The sequence below is a fragment of the Cordyceps militaris genome, assembly GCF_000225605.1.
Source record: "Cordyceps militaris CM01 unplaced genomic scaffold CCM_S00007, whole genome shotgun sequence".
In the NCBI taxonomy this organism is placed as follows: Eukaryota; Fungi; Ascomycota; class Sordariomycetes; order Hypocreales; family Cordycipitaceae; genus Cordyceps; species Cordyceps militaris.
This window is the reverse complement of record NW_006271975.1, coordinates 49964-71131: the sequence shown is the minus strand read 5'-3', so window position 1 is coordinate 71131 and position 21168 is coordinate 49964. Positions and strand designations below refer to the sequence as shown.

Genomic DNA, 21168 nt, shown 5'->3' with positions numbered 1-21168 from the left:
TCAACATGGTTCCATAAAGTGACACTTTGTCCAGACCCTGGCTCGACCCCGGGCTCACAAGCGCCGGACAAGGCTCGGAGCGGAAAATCCAACGCTCTGCTGACATGCATTATTAGAGAAATACGACCTGCATGGTGCATTATACCGGAACGACATGATTTGGCTTTAGTCCACCCTTTCGGAAAATTGATAGGCTTCAGCCTTGTTCTAACGTCTCACCCCGATGACAATGGTGTGCAAGGACGACGGAGCCGAACCTGTCGACAGCCGCGTACAGGCACGGAGTATGTACCCAGTTGGTAAACTAGCCGACCAGTCGAGTTTGAATGAAAGATAATTTCTACTATACAAAGTGTGTTGGCGTCATTTCAGATGGGACGAAGTATGTTGTCTTCTCTGTACCTCGTCCATGTTGCCACTTACGCTCTCTACTTGTTTCCATTCAGCAAGAAATAAACGAGCTTCACTAACTCACCGCTACAAAAAAAAAAGTGTTTTAATCAGTGAGAAGCAAAGAAGCCCTTAGTCTTGACCTACAGGAAAAGTCATCATGTCTCAGACCAATCAACAAGCACTGCCGCGCCGCATCCCAGAGCCAGTCGCCATTATCGGATCTGCATGTCGCTTCCCCGGTGGATGCAATGCCCCCTCCAAGCTCTGGGATCTGCTCCGACAACCGCGCGACATTCTGAAGGAACTCAACCCTGACCGTCTCAACTTGAAGCGCTATTACAACCCCAATGGCGAGAGCCACGGGTCGACCGATGTCGCCAACAAGGCCTACACCCTCGACGAAGACATTAGTCGCTTCGATGCTGCCTTTTTCGGCATCAGCCCACTCGAGGCCGCCGGCATGGACCCCCAGCAGCGCATGCTCCTCGAGGTCGTCTACGAATCGACTGAGACCGCCGGCATTCCGCTGGACAAACTTCGCGGCTCGCTCACGTCGGTCCACGTCGGCGTCATGACGACCGACTGGGCGCACATGCAGCGGCGCGACCCCGAGACAATGCCGCAGTATACCGCCACGGGCGTGGCCAGCAGCATCATTTCCAACCGCATCTCGTACATTTTTGACCTCCGCGGCGTGTCTGAGACGATTGACACGGCGTGCTCCAGCTCGCTGGTCGCGCTGCACAACGCCGCGCGCGCGCTGCAGAGCGGCGACTGCGAAAAGGCCATTGTCGCGGGCGTCAATCTCATCCTAGACCCGGATCCGTTCATCTTCGAGTCCAAGCTGCACATGCTCTCGCCGGACTCGAGGTCGCGCATGTGGGATAAAGCGGCGAATGGTTACGCGCGTGGTGAGGGCGCGTCAGCCGTCGTGCTGAAAACCCTGCGTGATGCGCTCCGGGACGGTGATCATATTGAGGGTGTTGTTCGCAGCACATATGTCAACTCGGACGGACTCAGTTCTGGGTTGACTATGCCGTCGGCGGCGGCGCAGACTGCGCTAATTCGCCAGACATATCTGAAGGCTGGTCTTGACCCGGTCATGGACCGACCGCAGTTTTTTGAATGCCATGGCACGGGCACAAAGGCTGGAGACCCCGTCGAGGCGCGAGCCATTAGTGATGCATTTGTCACTGGCCATACCAACAAGGGGGCACCCACGGTGGATGATCCGCTGTATGTGGGCTCGATCAAGACTGTCGTTGGGCACTTGGAAGGGTGCGCGGGCCTCGCTGGTGTTCTCAAGGTGCTTCTGAGCCTGAAACATGGCGTGATACCACCTAACCTTCTGTTTGAAGAACTCAACCCAGACATAGATCGCTATTATGGTCCGTTGCAAATCCCCACGACATCGATACCCTGGTAAGTCTGTCCTACGCCTCTCCCTCTGACAGGTCGTCTTGGTGGCCCTGTTATATTCTGCAAAAATTGACTTTAATACCTCAGGCCCGAACTACGTCCTGGAGTTCCTTTGCGTGCCAGTGTAAATAGCTTCGGGTTTGGAGGAACCAATGCTCATGCGATTATTGAACGCTACGATGCTAGCCAAAGCTACGCCGCACAGCAACAAAGGACCACCTCAATACTAGAAACCCCCAAAGAGAGACAGAAAAGCTATGATGTTGATATATCAGTTCCAATACTTCTTACAGCAAGGACCGGAGCTGCGTTGTGGCGGACCGTAGATGCCTACGCACGCCATCTGAGGCAGCATCCCGCGCTTTGTCTGGCTGACTTGAGCACCTTTCTACACTCAAGGCGATCGACACACAGAGTCCGGGCTCACTTCTCGGGAATCACTCGTGCGGAAACTCTCGAAAATATGGAAGCTTTTGTCAAGACGCATAGCGCTCACGCTGAATCCGCTGCGTCACAGAATCGCATCGGCTACTCGCCGCTGCTCATCGACCCTAAGGAAGTGCCAGGTGTTCTTGGGGTATTCACCGGTCAGGGCGCGCAGTGGCCGGCCATGGGATGTCATATGATGAGACAGTCGCCAGTTTTCAGAGAGACCATTGCCGAATGTGAGGCGGTGTTGCAGGCCCTTCCTTTGGAAGACGCACCTTCTTGGTCGCTGTACGGAGAATTGACCAAGGCAGCATCCACGTCTCGAATTACCGAAGCAGAGATTTCGCAACCCCTATGCACGGCCGTGCAGTTAGCGCTCGTCAATGTTCTCAGGGCCTCGGGAGTCCATTTTGACGCCGTAATTGGCCATTCGTCGGGAGAAATCGCAGCCACGTACGCGAGTGGCATCATCACTCTGCAGGGTGCTATGCAGATTGCGTATTATCGCGGCTTTCATGCCAAGCTCGCCCGAGGAACCTCTGGACAAGCAGGCGGTATGATGGCCGTCGGGCTTTCCATGAAGGATGCCGTGCAAGTCTGCCGTCGGCCTGAGTTTGACGGCCGCATCCAAGTCGCCGCCAGCAACGCTCCGCAAAGCGTCACACTCTCTGGCGACAAGGAGGCAATTGCAGAAGCCATGACTATGCTCACCGGTGATGGCGTCTTTGCGAGAGAGCTCAAAGTGGACACTGCATACCACTCTCATCACATGATTCCGTGCGCTCAGCCGTACTTGAAGTCACTCATTGCTTGTGATATCCAAATACTCACGCCTACCCCTGGGAAGTGCATTTGGAGCTCGAGCGTGCGAGGAGACGCTGAGCTTCTACGTAAAGATAGAAACCTGGACAGTCTAAAAGGGCCATACTGGGTTGCTAATATGGTTCAAACAGTGCTCTTCTCTCGTGCTGTTGAATCGTCAATTTGGCATGGCGGCCCTTTTGATTTGGTCGTCGAGGTTGGTCCGCACCCGGCTCTCAAGGGTCCGACCGAACAAACCTTGAAGGCTGCCTTTGGATCTACGCCCCCTTACACGGGTCTTCTCAAGCGTGGAGCGCACGACGGGCTCGCCTTTTCCACGGCTATTGGCAGCATATGGGCGCACCTTGGGCCATCGTTTGTCGACCTTTCCGGCTACCATTCCGTCGTCTCTAGTGAGCACAAGGACCACCATGCTCTGGCACCTACCTTCGTCCACGATCTACCTTCGTACCCGTGGGACCACGAGGAAACCTTTTGGCGCGAGTCTCGCATTTCGCGACGTTATCGTACCGGCAAGGACGGCAGCCATGAGTTGCTCGGCCGTCGCACCCCCGACGACAACGACCGCGAGATTCGCTGGCGCAACTTGCTCAAGATTAGCGAGCTTCCTTGGACCCAAGGCCACACAATTCTTGGAGAAGTCTTACTACCCGGTGCAGCGTACATTAGCATGGCAATCGAGGCAGGGAGCCGTCTCGCGGTCGATAGAGGAAAGGACGTCCGCCTGCTCGAGGTTTCCAATGTCGACATTTATCGCCCTGTTGTCGTTTCAGACAGTAAGGAAGGAACCGAAACATTATTCACGATACGGATTCTCGAAGAAAATCTCCCCAACGACACTAGTGCCGACGGACTACTCAGGGCATCTTTTTCGTTCTACATCTTCAACAATGCTGCTAGCTCATCCATTCTTCATACATGCGAGGGACTCATTGCTATTCACCTCGGTTCTCGGTTAGGTTCCCAAGTGGAATATGAAAATAGCATGCAGTTGCCACAAAGAGTACCCTCCAGCTCCGATTTGCAGGAGATTGACTGCGAGAAGCTATATTCCTTGTTTGGTACTATTGGCCTGGAATACTCAGGCGTGTTTCGGCGCATCACCCGCAGCAAGCGTCAGTTTCGGCACGCAACAGCCTTCGCTTCCTGGGATCGCAGGGAACTCAACGACTGCTACACCATACATCCCGCCATTTTAGACGTTGCTTTCCAGACCATCTTCATTGCCCGGGCACATCCCGACAGTGGTCAGGTCAACTCGGCGCTGCTTCCATCCCGTATCGAGCGCGTCCGAGTCGTACCGACATCCGCCATCCACTCAAAGTCAAGTGCAGATGGGGCTATCAATGCAGACGTTGACTCTTGGATTCTGAACCAGACTGCGACATCTCTGACCGGCGATCTCAACGTGTACGATGCAGACACAGGAACGCCGCTCCTCCAAGTACAAGGGTTTGAAGTGAGAACAGTCGGTGAGACGGACGCCTCCAAAGATCGCCTCATCTTCTCCGAGACAGTATGGGGTCCAGATGTTTCTATCATGGGGCTATCCGAGCCTGTCCGACATGAGGATGCCGATGCCACAGTGCAGAGTCTAGCTGAAGCCGGTGAGCGAGTCAGCTTGTTCTACGTGCGGCGCCTCATGAGTGAACTCACTGCGGAGGATAGAGACCAGGCAAATTGGTATCACACTCGTATGTTGCAAGCATTTGACCACCACTTGACTGAAGTCAAGAATGATACGCATCTTCATCTGCGCAGAGAGTGGCTTTCCGACGACTGGGCTGCCATACACGCCATTGATGAAGCGTACCCGGATACTGTGGAACTACAGATGCTTCACGCTGTCGGTAAAAATATGGTCAGTGTAATTAAGGGTGAGCAGCACATGCTCGAGGTCATGCGAGTTGACGATATGCTCGATCGCTTCTACGCCGATGATAAAGGGATGCAGCAAGTCAATCATTTCTTGGCCGGCGCATTGAATGAGATAACGTTCAAGTTTCCTCGTTGCAACATCTTGGAAATTGGTGCCGGTACTGGAGCTACTGTGAGTATTTTTTCTCGACCGAAAAAAGAGTGCGACAAGTACTAAATCCACACATTAGACGAGCGCCGTGTTAAATGCTCTTGATGACGCCTTTGACACCTACACGTACACAGACCTCTCAGTTGGCTTTTTCGAGACTGCTATGGAGCGGTTCTCTAGCTTCCGGCACAAAATGATATTCAAGGCCCTCGATGTTGAGAAAGACGTCGCGACGCAAGGCTTCGATCTCGGCTCCTACGACATCATCATCGCGGCCAATGTCCTCCACGCCACCAGAAGCTTGGAGGTTACTCTAGGAAATGTTCGATCGTTGCTCAAGGCTGGTGGTTATCTGCTACTCAATGAAAAGACTGGCGCAGAGAGTCTACGCGCTACGTTTAACTTTGGTGGGCTCCAAGGCTGGTGGCTCGCTGAGGAAGAGGATCGTCAACTCAGCCCGCTCATGTCCCCCGGCGGCTGGGATGCGCAGCTCCAAAGGGCCCGGTTCTCCGGAATAGACCACGTCGTGCATGATATACCAGAAGAGCCAAAGCAGCAGACTTCCTTGATTATGAGCCAGGCTGTGGACGACATGTTCTATGCACGCCTCTCCCCGCTCTCCGAGATAGCGAGCCTTGCACCGACGCCAGAACCGTTGCTCATCATTGGAGGCCAAACACCTGCGACTTTCAAAATTATCAAGGAAATGAAGAAGCTGCTACCTCGTCAGTGGAGGCAGAGGCTGCGTCTGGTGGACTGCATCGATAACCTCATGGCTGAGGGTCTCGCTGGCCGCTCGGACGTGATTTGTCTGCAGGAGCTGGACAAAGCTTTGTTTACCACCCCGATGACTTCGAAGCGCCTGGATATTCTTCAGAATCTACTGATCAAGGTGAAAAATCTCTTATGGGTAACAAGCGCCCAGACCTCGAGCTCGATGACTCCCAGAGCCACCATGTTCCGAGGCATCACTCGTGTCATGAAGGGCGAGGTCCCGCAGATTAACACTCAAATCGTGGGTATCGAGCCTGTCGGATCGGCTTCCAGCAACGCAAGAAGCTTACTTGAGGCATTTATACGACTCCAGTCTGATTATACTCACGACGCGGCCAACATCGATGTCGACGACGCAGGTGGCACTAATCCGCAAGCTCTGTGGTCGCATGAGTCCGAGCTCGATGTTCTCTCGAACGGTGCTATTATGATTCCCCGTGTCAAGTTGAACAAATCTCTCAATGATACTTATAATGCGTCTGCAAGGACAATTTCTAAGCGGGTTGACACCAGTTACATCCCGATCCAAGTCATGACTGGGCCGGCCAAGGTTTCGCTTCAACCTGTCGATGAGATGGTCGGACAAGTCAGCTCCAGCAAGCACCTTGATTCAACAGTCCAAATCCAAGTCAAATCCACCCTACACATCCCTCAGTCATCGGACGGCACCAGTTTATACTTAATCTGCGGTCGGACACAGTCAGCAGAAGGAGCCGACGCGAGCTCGATTTCTGTAATTGCTCTGTCTCCCATCAATGCGTCGATAATCCATGTTCCATCAGCAGCAGTCTCCTTCATTGAAGAGAGCGACTTAACCCCAAAGATCCTCGTGCGAATTTTCCAGCACCTCTCAATGCAAGCCGTTGAGTTTGCGCTTGAGCGCAAAGGCCAACACAAATCGGCAGCTTTGATCTATGGTGCCGATGAAACGATTGCCGAGCTGATTTTGGCAAGACATGGCCTACGTGAGAAGAACGTCCACTTTGCCTCTTCGCGCACTTCTACTCCTGAGAGCTGGCTGAAGATCCATCCGCTATGCAACAAATTGACCATGAGCCAGATACTGCCGTTTGGTGTTGGGGTATTCATTGATTGCCTTAGTACCACCGAGTCTGATGATGCGCGTCGGCTCATCCCATCTTGCTTGCCCGCCTCTTGCACAATACGCCCGCTGGACGCCAACCTCTTTTTGGAAATGTCACAATGCTCTGTAGCGGTGCTTAACGGGGCTTATTCCTATGCCAAGACGCAGATGAATCATAGCTCTAGGCAAAACGACAGCATCGACGTTCTACCCGCGACAGAGCTTGTTGGTAAACCCAGCCAGGCGCTATTACACAGTGTCTACATCACCAATTGGCAGAACCTTGGTTCTGCTTTGCTCACAATGCCACCCATCAAAACCCAAGACCTGTTCCAGAGCGACAGAACCTACCTCATGGTAGGTGCAGCAGGCGGAGTAGGTACATCATTGTGTCGTTGGATGGTGCGCCATGGTGCGCGACATGTCATCGTCACCAGCCGCAACCCCAAAGGCGACCCGACCATGCTCAGCGAGGCGAAGCAATACGGCGCCACTGTTCGAGTCGTTTCAATGGATGTTTGCGACAGGCGCTCTGTTGAGGCAGTTGTCGGCATGATCCGTGCTACCATGCCGCCTATTGCCGGTGTTTGCAATGCTGCCATGGTCTTGTGTGACAAACTCTTCCTGGATATGGACGTCGATATTTTAAACAACACCCTCGGTCCAAAGGTAGACGGCACTGAAATCCTCGACTCAATTTTCTCTGAGGAGGCTCTTGACTTCTTCATCTTGCTGGGGTCAACCGCTACTATCGCGAACAACATAGGTCAGTCAAACTACCACTGCGCAAATCTCTACATGGACAGCCTAGTCGCCCAACGGCGCTCTAGAGGTCTTGCAGCATCCATAATCCACATTGGCTACATTTGCGATACTGGGTACGTCGCCCGTCTTGGTGATGACGCGAAAGTGCACAGCAACCGAGACGTCATGCGAGCCACGACACTCTCGGAGACTGATGTGCACCACGCTTTTGCTGAAGCTGTACGCGGAGGTAGCCCGGGCAGTCCGATTGGCTCCTACAACATCATCATGGGGATTGATCCACCTACAAAATCCCTAGACTCAAGCCGACGAAAGGCGTTGTGGCTTTCGGATCCTCGCCTCGGTCACATGGTACCCTACAGTGCATCGGCCGACCAAGCGGTTACTTCTGAGCAAGCGGTATCCTCGTCAGGTAGTATAGCGCAGCAGGTCATTGAAGCATCTACAGATGACGAGGCTGGTTTATTCATTCAGCAGGCATTTGCTAGCAGACTGGAGACTGTTCTGCTGTTGGCGCCCGGCAGCATCGGGGAGGACGGTGCCGGGAGACCCGTGACTGACTTGGGCATCGACTCGTTGGTGGCCGTCGAGGTCCGTACCTGGTTCCTCAAACAGCTGCGTGTTGATATGCCAGTGATGAAGATACTAGGCGGCAGCACAATTGGACAGCTCTCTACTCTGGCGGCCAAGCTTGCGCGGCAAGGTGCGAAGAAAGACGGCCAACAGCAAGTGCCAAAAACTCCGCTCCAGAATGAGATAAGCAAGGCGAGTTCAGACACTGCTGGCAAAGGTAGAACTTCTCAAGACGTCAAAACTGTCGATGCAGTCACTCAAGGCACATCATCATTGACGCCTGCAGCCTCCGACGGGGGCGAATCCACGTCAAACCCTACCCCGAGCAGCAGCGTCTCTGAAGTAGGCGACAGTTTGCAAGATTCCCGCCACCATTTTTCCGAAGGCAACAGCGCTTCCACCGTGAGTAGCTCAAGCGATTTTAATTCAGATCCTGGAGAGGAGAGAAACACGCGCAAAGACCTCCCCTCAGACGGTCACGCAGACACGGTGCGTCCAAGCATAGTGCGCGAGGCGCAAATGTCACCCGCCCAGTCGCGCATCTGGTTCTTGTCCAAGCACATGGCCGAGCCAGACGCGTACAACATGGTCTTTCACTACCGCGTCCGCGGCCACCTGAGCATGGTCCGTCTCCGCCACGCCATGCAGGCCGTGACCAGCCACCACGAGTGTCTGCGCATGTGCTTTTACACCGACGAGGGCAGTGGACAGCCGATGCAGGGACTGCTGGCGTCTTCCGGTTTCCAGATGCGACATGAGCCCGATTGCGATGAGGAGCGCACGCAGAGAGAGCTGCGCAGACTTAAGACACGTGCGTGGAGCATCGAGAGTGGAGAGACACTGGAGCTCGTGGTGCTTAGTCGTCCAGGTACTGAGGAGGAATACTCGCTGCTCTTTGGGTACCACCATATTATAATGGATGCAATTAGTTGGTCTATCTTGTTGAAGGACTTGGACAAGGCGTACCGGATGCTGCCGCTGGACAAGGCTGCCGCTGGATCACACCTTGATCTGACGGAGATGCAGCTGCAACAGGAACGCGATGGCGTGTGGGATGAGTCTTTGAACTTCTGGAAGATGGAGTTTGAAACGATCCCCGACATTTTGCCATCGCTTCCTGTGAGCTTGCCATCCCCCCAGCGAGCCAACGTCGGAACGCACCGAGTACTGCGGGAGTTTCCCCGGGAACAAGGCGACGCCATCAGAAACACTTGCAAGAGTCTCCGCATTAGCCCATTTAGCCTTCACATTGCGGTCCTGCAGGTTATTCTTTCCCGTCTGGCCGGTATCGAAGATGTCTGCATTGGCATAGTCGACGCCAACCGCAACGACCCCCGCGCGTCCCAAATGGTGGGCTGCTTCGTTAACATGTTGCCCATCCGGGCTCGCCTTCCAGGCACAGCCACCCTCGCACAAGTCGCTAGGACCGCGTCTTCCAAAGCGCTTTCCGCATTTGCGCACGGCGCGGTCCCCCTCGACAAGATACTCGACAGTGTCAAGGCCCCGCGCCCGGCGGGCAGCACGCCGCTGTTTCAGGTTGCCCTTAACTACCGCCCAGCGACCTCGATTGCCCACCATCAACCACTCGGCGCTGAGTGCCAGATAGAGCTTTTCCCGTACGACATCAAGGATGCGGACAATCCGTTCGAGGTGAGCGTGCTGGTGACCGAAGTGCCCGGCGGCGGGCTCGGGGTTGAGATGTTTTGCCAAAAGGCGACTTTCACCATGGATGGCAGTCGGGCGGTTCTTGAGGCCTACGTCAATGGACTCGGCAGTTTCCTGTCCGATACGTCCCAGAGTATCAGCAACTGTTCAATCTATGCAAAGGCCGAAATTGACCTGGCGCTAGAGCTCGGCAAGGGGCCGCCACTGCAGTCTGGATGGCCTGCCACGTTATCGGAGCGAGTGATAAAAATATGCCAGCAGTACCCGGCCAAGCCCGCAATCAAAGATGGTCAGGTAGAGCTGTCATATGCTGAATTACAGTCGAGAGTGGATGAGGTCGCCAGCTCAATCATTTCTACAGGCTGCGGGGCCGGTTCCCGCGTGGCAGTTCAGTGCCAGCCGTCCATTGACGCCATCGTCGCCATGTTGGCCATTCTCCACGTCGGCGCCGTCTATGTACCTCTCGACACCAGTTTACCCGATGCTCGACACTTGGCTCTCGTGTCAAACTGCTCCCCAAGCCTCATTCTCTACCACGCAGCTACGGCAGATCGAGCCCGGAGACTCAGCGCCGCGCTCAGCGCGCCTGGCTACGAACCACCCCACGAGCTACTCGTCGACAGCCTGCCATCCCCTCAGACACAGTCAGCAGCACCACTACGCGCCGAACCAGACGTTCCTGCCATTCTACTATACACCAGCGGCACAACAGGTACCCCCAAGGGCGTCGTGCTCACCCAGGGCAATTTTCGCAACCACATTGCTCTCAAGACGGGCATTCTCAACCTGGGCCGCGGCGAAAGCGTCCTGCAGCAGAGCTCTCTCGGTTTCGACATGTCACTTGTGCAAACGTTTTGTGCCCTAGCCAGCGGCGGCTGTCTTGTCATTGTGCCATCCGAGGCGCGGCGAGACCCTGGGGAACTCACCAGCCTCATAGCGCGTCACGGAGTATCTCTGACCATTGCAACGCCGTCAGAGTACCTCGCGTGGCTGCAGTATGGATCTGACTCGCTCACCGAGGCCGCGGAATGGAGATGCCTGTGTATGGGCGGCGAACCGATCTCGCAGATACTCAAAGACGAGCTGCGCCGTCTTGGGCGCAACGACTTGATACTGACCAACTGCTACGGGCCGACAGAAACAACGGCGGCGGTTTCTTTCCAGACTGTCTCCCTTGAAGCAGACAGTCCCGGCTTCCCGGTTGAGAACGATCTGGCCAGATACGCCGTGGGTAAAGCGCTTCCGAACTACTCGATCCGGATCATGGACTCCGCCAGCAGATGGCTTCCTGCGAATCACACTGGCGAAATCGTCATTGGCGGCGCTGGCGTGGCCCTGGGCTATCTCGGCCTTCCGCAGGAAACCCAGACCAAGTTTGTCCAAGTCCGTGGTCAAGGCGAGCGATTGTATCGTACCGGCGACAAGGGCCGTCTGCTTTCCGACGGTACTTTACTCTGCTTCGGGCGCATCGAAGGTGACAGCCAAATTAAGCTCCGCGGTCTCCGCATCGAGCTCCAAGAGGTCGAGGCCGCTGTCGTCCAAGCATCACAAGGCCTTGTCCAAGCTGCCGTCGTATCGCGCCGCGAGGACATGCTTGTCGCTCACTGCACGCTGTCAGCATCACACCAAGACGCCACCCTCGGCGAGCAGCAAATCACCACGATACTGCGCCGCCTCTCCACCCTCCTCCCCCAGTACTCCGTCCCTGCCACCATCGCCATCGTCCCCTCACTACCGACCACTGCCAACGGCAAGCTTGACCGCAAGGCCGTTGCTTTTTTCCCTCTAGCTTCGCCCAACCACGCTGCAACCGCATTCGTCGGCGAGAAGATGACGATTCGCCAAGGCGAGCTGCGCCTCCTCTGGGAGCGCGTTCTGTCCCGCGATGGTCCACGTATCACACCCGAGTCTGACTTTTTCCTCCGTGGCGGCAACTCGCTGCTGCTGATGAAGCTGCAGGCTGCTATTCGCGAGTCCATGGGCGTGCGCGTCCCGACAAAAGCACTGTATCACGCCAGCACGCTGAGCGCCATGGCGCAGTGTGTGGTGGCGAAGCGCGAGGAGCAGCTCGAGGAGAAAGAGGTTAACATTGACTGGGCGGCCGAGGTAGTTGTGCCCGCATCGATGCGAGCGCAGGTTGACAAACTGTCCTTGTCTGAGACGACGTTGTCGAGAAGTGTGGGAAAGACCACCGGACTGGAAATACTTCTGACGGGCGCCACGGGGTTCCTCGGAGGGCAGCTCCTCCTGCGTCTGCTGCAGGCGCCCGAGGTCAACAAGATACACTGCATCGCTGTTTCGAGCGACGAGCGGCATCTTCTTGAGCAGCAGAAGAACGCCAAGATCGTGTACTACACCGGCAATATTGCCGCTTCAGGCCTCGGTCTCGGTCCTAAGGACAAGACGCATCTCGAGCGGGTTGTTGACATCATCCTCCACGCGGGATCCATGGGTCACTGCCTCAACACGTACTCGACCCTCGCCGCACCCAATCTCGCATCCACCAAGACTCTGTGCTCCCTGGCCCTTTCGCGCTCTCCGCCTATCCCATTTGCCTTTGTGTCCTCCAACCGCGTTGTACTACTAACTGGCAGCCCATCGCCACCGCCCGGTTCCGTTGCCGCGTTCCCGCCGCCCGCAGATGGCACGCAAGGCTACACGGCGAGCAAGTGGGCTAGCGAGGTGTTTCTCGAGCGTCTGTCGACCAGCGTCCGGCAGGCGCGAAAGGGCGGGGTCGCTGTGCCGTGGAAGGTCGCCATTCACCGACCATGCGCGCTGGTCAGCGACGAGGCGCCCAACTCGGATGCACTCAACGCCATTCTCCGCTATTCAGCGTCCATGAGGTGTGTGCCGTCGCTTCCAAGAGAGCGGGCCCGCGGGTTTTTAGATTTTGGGCAGGTAGACCAGGTGGTGGAGGAGATGGTCGGGGACGTGCTCGGGCTCGTCGCGGAGGGCCGTGATGAGAGTCCTGGAGTAACGTATAAGCACCACTCTGGAGGCGTCAAGGTCCCAATTCATGAATTTCGGGAGCATATGGAGTCTGTGTACGGAGAAAGTTTCGAGAGTGTTGACCTCTCGAAGTGGATTGCTCAGGCGGTGGATGCTGGCATGGATCCACTAATCAGTGCCTATCTGGAAACCTTTTTGGACACTGACGAGCCGATGAGCTTTCCGTACATGGGAGAAGAAATTGCGTAATGCTGTTTTTTTTTCGTTCTATCAGTTCAGATTCTATTTAGCTTTCAATATAATGTGTCAAGTTACCTAGGCGTGCACCGTTTTGCCGCTTTCATTTACCTTGCGCCCACCCCGCCCCCAACCCAAAAAGGTCCATCCATAACACCTTCCTCGGTGATCATCCAGTTCATCAAGTCCAGTGTCTCGTTAGCAGAATGAAACATCATGTCGGGCATCTGATGTCAAAAGGTAAGTACAGAGAAACGTTGCAACAAAGAGGAATCTTACATGTGAGTCGTAGCCTTGGTTCATCCCATTTGGGGTCGCTAACGCTGTTGCGTATGTGCTGTCAATACCAGAGCTCGAAATCTTGCCGCTGGTCCCGGATATGCACATCTTCTCCAGACTAGGTAAGCAAACGTCCAGCGCGTCCTCCACAGCTCGGAGTATCGCATGCCGAACGTCATCTGACCCCAGACCATGCTGTAAGCTATAGATCTGTGTTGTGATCAAACAGATAAACAAGTACCCCTTCACATTAGTCTCGCCGGCATTGATGCACTGCAGGGTAAAGTGTTTGGCATCTTCAAGCACAGAAAGGAGATCAGGCCGCAACATGGCCGGGCCGAGGCTTTCTTGCTCCCGAAGCTGCGTCTTGAGCTCCAATGCCACAGTCAGGTTTGCGTGAAAAGCGGCGGAGCGAAAGAAACCAGCGGCAGACCCGCAGCGAGTGAATCGACCAAACTTGTCTGCCGCAGATGGGCTCGCAAAGCCGTGGACAGCCCCGGGACCGCTACCCAGCGGGACACTGTGCCAGGATAGGCTTGCGGCGCGCCATATGCGGAGGGCCGCATCGACAGTCGCCTGCCTTGAGAATGCGTAGGCTGTTTCGTGTTGTCCTTTATCAAGAAATGGGACGTGCAGCGATGAAATATACCGGTGAACAATGACATCTAGAGCATTCGTGTCAAATCGCGGAGATGACGCCGGAGATACCAGTTTAGCACGTGTCAGTGTGCGACAGACGTCTTTGTATATCTCCCGCAGCCCCTGGTCTAGCTTTTGGGTTTCCTCATACGTGCCTTGTGCATTGGTGTCGTTGAGCATTTTGGCCACTGCTAACCGGAGCGGGAACATTTTTCGGAGCGCAATAGAAATGGTCGTCTGCGTAAATTCCTCGTCGGGTTTCGGCAACGGATCCTTCAGTTCGGGTGTCAACTGGTCATCATCGAAGTTCCCGGGGCAAGGTGCGTCAAAGTCATCGACTGAGACCAGTGGAGGCTTGCCAGCAACGAAGCTGGACTGCAAAGCCAGTTCCAACACGGTGTTCCATAGCCGAATGCACATCTCTTGCACGAGTCGTGGCCGCGACGTGGCAAACTCGTCTGTCGTGTCTCTGTGAATACCCATGTGCATCGCGGTCCGTACAAGAGCGCCAGCAGCAATCCACAGCGCATGGCCCTCAATCCCAATCGCCTCTTGTGCGATCAAGAGCAAGATGCTGATTTGGAGAGACTGGATGTTGAGGCGCGATTTGCTGCCAGGCTCGGATAGGTATGTCTGGGCTTCGTAGACCCATGTCATGGCCGATGCACGCAGAGAAAATGTATCGTCATAGGTAGTAGCTCCAATGGCCAGTACCAACTTGAGCTGTATCAGAAAATCCTTGTCGGGTAGCGTGTCTGACCCGAGCAGCCAGAAAGAATCGTAGTCTCTTCGAAAAGAGGGGATGTGCAGGACCCTGTATAGAGTCTCGGTAGTGTCAAGGTAGGAGTCGACCAGCTCATCGGCCAAATTTTTGGCGGGCAGAGCTGTTGTAGGCGGCGCTGGCCAAATCGGTGCCCTTTGGATTTTTATGTTCTTTGCCAGAGCTTTACACCTGCGCATCATCGAGAGCGCCTTCGAGTTTTCGACTGACAAGTCTGTCGTGATGGTTTGCGCCAGGTCTCGAAACTAGACAGTTATTAGCAATGCAAAGATATAGGCCAAAACCACATAATTTAGGAGCAGTAGAGGCGTACCAAGACAATAATCGTGAGCCAGTGACTTTGGCCAAAGAATCGCGACTTGTGCGTCACGCCGCGGCCGATGGCCATCGTGTTTCCGAAGAATGTGCTTTCGACCGACCGAGCCGAGCACACGTCGCTTGCCAGCGATTTGGGCCCTCGCATCGAGTGTGCTGCAGATGTCGACGGATAGGATTGGGTTGGCTCTGAAGTTGTGGCATGCGAACGGGACGCAGCGTTGGTCAACGCGCCTGGGCGGGGAACCAAGATGGGCGCGTCCGCATCATCCGACGAAGCGTGTCCAGACGCTGACGAGACAAGTCCCGGGGTTGATGAAGGCGTTAGCCTTTGTTGGCTTACAGACGACCGTCTTCGCGGTGGCCGCGCAGGATCAATAGGCAATGTGTCCTCGTAGACGCAGTCCCTCTCTGGATTCTTTGAGCGTGAGCGCAGGCAGTTTCGACAAGGGTGCTGACGGTCGCATTTGAGCTTGCGCTTCCGACAGACGACACAGGATCTATTCGTGCATCCGGATCAGATAATTCTCGCAAATGATCGGCCAGGCGACTTACACCAACGGGCGACCAGGCCCGGCCTTGGTTGCTATTTGCATGGTAATGTGCCGTTCATGTTGGGCACAAGAGTTTTAGCAAGATGATGATGTATTCCCTAGCTTCTGCGTAGGTGGCTTATAGCCCTAAGAGTGCTGTGCTGCTGTGCACGTGCTATGCACGTGACAATATGCCTTATCGCCTATAGCAGCGACCTCGCTGTCAAATAAAACCAAATAACCTTACCCTATATATAGATAAACTAATTACACTCTACTATATATAAAGATATCTCCTCTAAAGCTAAGCTAAATTATAGGTATATATAAGTCCTATAAATAAAAAGAAGAAACTAAATAATCTTACTCTATATATAAGTAAAAACTAATTATACTCTACTATATATAAAGATAATTCCTTTATACTAAAGAATCCTTATACTTCTATTCTATCTACCTTATCTATCTTATCCTTATCTATATCGTTAGCTAGCTCTAGTACCTCTATATTCTACCTAAGTTCCTCTATATTTGGCTTAATAGGCGCTAAGCCTAGTACACCTATATCTATATCCTTAGGATTAGTAAACTAACTATCTTTAAGACTAGAGAACTAGCCTTTATCTATTCTAAATATATACTACCTTTAATCTTAGATTAGCTTAACTAGCTTTAGCTACTATAGTATAGGCTTCTATCTAGGCTTTAACTTTAGCTTTACTATTTTAATTACTACTTTAGTCACTTTAGTAGCTATACTTATCTTAGTTATAAGGAATACTATACTTACTATATCCTTAGCCTTTTTTATTATTATATACTATATAAGGTTACTATTAAATTCTAGCTTTAGTATTAGTCGCTATATAAATATACGCTTTACCTACTAGTGTATATAGCTCTCTAGGCCCTCTATTATAGGGATATCTAGGGTATAGTTTACTATACTAAGGTAATAGAATATACTAAGGGCTATATAGGTCTATTCCTTAGGTTATATACTAGCGTTATTAACTATTTTTTCTTATATTATTTTATATATAACCTTTAGTATAGTAGTAGTAGTTAGGTGGTTTATACACTATATATTAAGAAGCTTATATTTAAATATAGAGATAGTGTTAAGTAGGTATTTACTAGACTCTTATATAGCTATTAGTATATTAATATACGCCTATATAGATATAACCTCCTATTACATAGTAGCTATACTTATCTTTATTATCTAGTATATAAAGTTAATACTATATAAGACTATATTAGGCTTATCTATAAGGATATAAGCTATAACTCTATTAATCTAATCCTTTATAGCCTTTACTATCTCCTAACCTAGTTAGGGTCTTTAGAGTTAATCCCTCACTATAGTAGCTATCTTTCCTATAATATATATTAGCTCCCCTATATAGCTCTTAAGCGGCTTAGTACCGCCTTCTAGGTATACCACCTTAATAAAGGTAGGTAGTAGTATTATAAACTATCTAGTATCCTAGTATAGCTCTACTAGGGTGATATTTATTCTATCAACTAAGTCCTTTAAGTAGGCAAGTTCCTAGTATATTATCTTATTATCCTTCTCTAAGGCGTCTATAATTCCTTATATCTTAACTATATATTCTTATAACTTATTAGTAATATTAACCCTATTTACTATATATAAGTTACTTTAAACTATATTATATATATCCTCCTATAAGCTATATAAGCGCTTATATTCTACCTTAACTAGTATAATATTATACCTAGCTACTCTCTATAGTACTACTAGCTTAATATTAATATAGCTATTAGATTATATAATAGGGGGTAGTAGCTTAGCTACTAGCTAAGGAGGTATTTACTATAGCTATATATAAGTAAGGTAGTTAATATTGCCTAGGTTTTCCTTCTTACTACTATATATAATTACTAACTTAACTTACCTAATATCTCTAATAATCTTTAACCTTTACTACTCTATATTAGTTAACTCTATCTCCTATACTTTATTATCCTATTATCTCCTTTTCTTACTATAGAGTGCTATAAGCTTTACTATTAATTCTATTATATAATCCTTTACCTATTCCTTTATCTTTAGCGCTATATTAAACTTAGTTATATAGGGCTTAACTCCTATAAGTACTCTCCTAAGATTCTTATTCTCTAGATACTATTTTATAGTATAAGCTTTATCTATACTATAGACTACTATAATAACTACTATCTATATAAGTGTCTTTAGCTTTAATATATTATATTTAGTTATTAGTAGATTATTAGTATTTTTATAGCTAAAGGTATATAATTACTATATACCTAATATATATTACTTAAGGTATACTACTATAAGTAGGATATTTTAATTTAAGTATAATACCTACTATATAATAAAAGCTCCTAATAATAGCTAGAATTTAGTGTTTAGTAGGTTAAACAGCTTCACTAGCTTACCTACTATATTATATAAGGCTTTTAAATTAACTTTATTATACTATATAGGTATAGGATCTATAATATCTTTTAGTATCTATATATAATAAAGCTTTATAAGCTTAAGGTCTACTAGTAAGGGCTTACTTAGTATAGCTAGTATAGTTAATAGATAGGAGGCTAATATATAGAAGCCTTCTTCTTTTATTAGGTTATTAAGTAGATCTTAATACTTTATCTTCTTATACTTATAGGCTTTATATAATACTACTTTTACTAATAAGCTTATTATATTATATTTTACTAATAAGCTTACTATATTATATATATAGATAAGAAATAAAAATTAAAAGATAGAAAGAAATAGCTATTTACTAAAAAAAATAATAATATTAATACTAAGAAATAAAGGAAGTAGAAAGTAAGCTAGAGAGGGGGGGGGGAGAGGTTTTATAAACACTATACTACTAGGTAGTCTAATAATAAATAGCGTTTATTTAACATCTAATCTTCTAACACTACCACTATATATTTACCTAGCTCTCTAGTAGATAACCACTTATTATAACTCTTATCTAGATTATAATATTATACTTAGAAAAATCATATACTATCCTTATACTTCTTATTTATTATCTAGATAATTTTATAGTCCTTTATATAAAGCTATAATAGCTTAGGTATTATAGTATACTTATATAGTTCTTTAGCCTATAGAGTTATATAGTTAGCCTCTTTAATAGCTATCTATATATCTACTAGTAGCCTATTAGATTCTACTAGTAGCCTATATACTAGCTCTAAGTAGTTGACCGAAATTACTAGCTAGATACATAATATAGCAGGTAGCGCTAGTCAGTATATAACATAGCTAATATACTCTATAATATAATAAAGTCCTATAAATTACTTCCTAAATTTATATCCTAGGTTATTAGCTATAGTATATCCCTTATATAATCTAAGATATACTATATTACTAACTATAAAGAAGTAAGTTATATACTACTAATTATAATAGTTCTTTATTATTACTATAGTAATAATAAAGGTATTATATACTAAGACTCTAGCTACCTTATAGTTTAGTTTTACTAATATACTACTAATTAAGTAGTCTAGTATATTTATAGGGTTAAATCCTTTAATAACTTTATATAGTAAGTACCCTATTAATATAGATTATATACTATTAATTTAAAAGATTAACTATAGTATAATTAATTCCTATTATACTAGTTTCTCTAAGCTAGTAATATAGACTTAGATAGCTAAGGATATTATCTAGATTACTTATTCTATCTAGCTATCTATCTATAGGTAGTATACTATAGTATATATAAGCTTTATATATATCTATTTCTATATATACTACTATAGTACTACTATAAACTTTAGGTCCCTATCTAAGAGTATAATCTTAAGGATACCTTAGCCTTTATTAAATAGTATATTAAGTAGGATTCATACTACCTCTACTATATTAGATATATCCTTTAGGGGGGCTACTAATACTAACTTACTAAATTTATAAACTACTACTAATATTACTATATACCCTTATTCTAAGAGTAATAGTACTAGTATAAAGTTAATTAAGATATAGTAGTATAGTATAGGCGCTAGTAATAGTAGCTATAGGTTCCTATATAGTATATATACTTGCTTATAGTATTCCTAGTACTTAGTATAACACTATAAAAACTCTTAAAAATACTTACTACCTTTATATATATAGTATTACCTTAGTACTAGTTTAAGCTTATTATATATTATATAATTACTAATATAGATAGCCTTAAAGATATCTTATTCTATAGTATATAGGATATATAGCTTATCTAGGTAATTTATAACTACTTTCTATAAAAGCCTATCCTTAATCTTAAATAGGAGCTTAGCTTTATTATTAGCGGCTAACTTATTATTATGTATAATAGTATCCTATATATATGCCTAGACTAGGTCCTCTTAGTATCTATAATATAGCTACTCTTTAAATTCTAGGTTTATACTAATAAGGCTTATATATAGTATAGGCGCTACTATAAGCTATACCTTTAGGAAGTTCTTATTTATATAGTATACTACCTAGGGGCTATTAAGCTATAGCTTAGCGCGATTATTAGGTATATTGTCTAATAGGCTGGTCTACTTTAGGTCTATATAAAGGGGCTATATAGATAGCCTACTTAATATGTCTAGGATAATATAGTCTATACCCTTATAATATATAACTCTTATATCTATATTACTAGTATACTCTATAGCCTATATAATTTTCTTATTAATAACTTACCTACTTATTATATTAGTAATATTAAGTTACTTATCTAGTTAAATAATAGAGTAGTAGTTAATAAAGTATATTATTAGTAGCTTATCTATTATATTAATTATATATTAGAGCTTTCTTAATACCTAGATATAGCTATATACTTCTATCTTTATAGCCTAGTACCTCTTTTCCTTATTTAATAATATATAAGAAAGAAATATAACTAGTTTAACCACTATATATAGTAGGTAGCTTACTACTTTTCTATCCTTAGTAATACTAGTTAGGGCTATCTCTTATATATAGTATACTATAACTCTAATACTAGTCTTTACTATATTAATGTTAAAGAATAGCTACCTATATATAGTAAAGTATACTAGGGTATAGTGCTATATAAGAGCTATCTTTAGTTACTTAAAGCTATATAGCTCTATTTATATTAGAAGGGATAGTGTATTCTAACCGGCTTAGTCTTTATAAGCTTACTATTAGGCTTAGGCCTATTATATATAATATACCTTACCTAGTAGTGTAGTTATGGTCTTTTATACTCTTATAGCTTACTATAGCTAGGTCTTATATTCCTATAATAGCTCTATAATTATAGTATAGCATGGTATATTATACCTTAAAGCTCTAACGAAGCCTAAGAGCGTCTCTAATTCCTTTAGTGTTATAGGAAATTTAAGCTTATATACTATAACTAGCTTATTATCTATTATACTAAGGCTAAGGCTATTAACTATTTATCTAAGTATAATAACTAATATATATATAATATAGGATTTC

At 47.8% G+C, this 21168-nt stretch overlaps 2 protein-coding genes across 2 annotated transcripts; one reads left to right on the top strand and one right to left on the bottom strand.

The window, feature by feature from the left end:
* Window positions 1–550: 550 nt before the first annotated feature.
* Window positions 551–13151, top strand: CCM_08261 (polyketide synthase, putative; the record flags this gene model as incomplete). Its single annotated transcript, XM_006673400.1, has 3 exons — window positions 551–1815; window positions 1900–5113; window positions 5172–13151. 3 exons carry the CDS (start codon window positions 551–553, stop codon window positions 13149–13151), a joined length of 12459 nt encoding a protein of 4152 aa, XP_006673463.1.
* Window positions 13152–13246: 95 nt separating this feature from the next.
* CCM_08260 (C6 transcription factor, putative) lies at window positions 13247–15749 on the bottom strand (the record flags this gene model as incomplete). Its single annotated transcript, XM_006673399.1, has 4 exons — window positions 13247–13366; window positions 13419–15083; window positions 15152–15653; window positions 15709–15749. The coding sequence occupies 4 exons, from the start codon at window positions 15747–15749 to the stop codon at window positions 13247–13249; spliced, it is 2328 nt and encodes a 775-aa protein (XP_006673462.1).
* Window positions 15750–21168: the final 5419 nt, after the last annotated feature.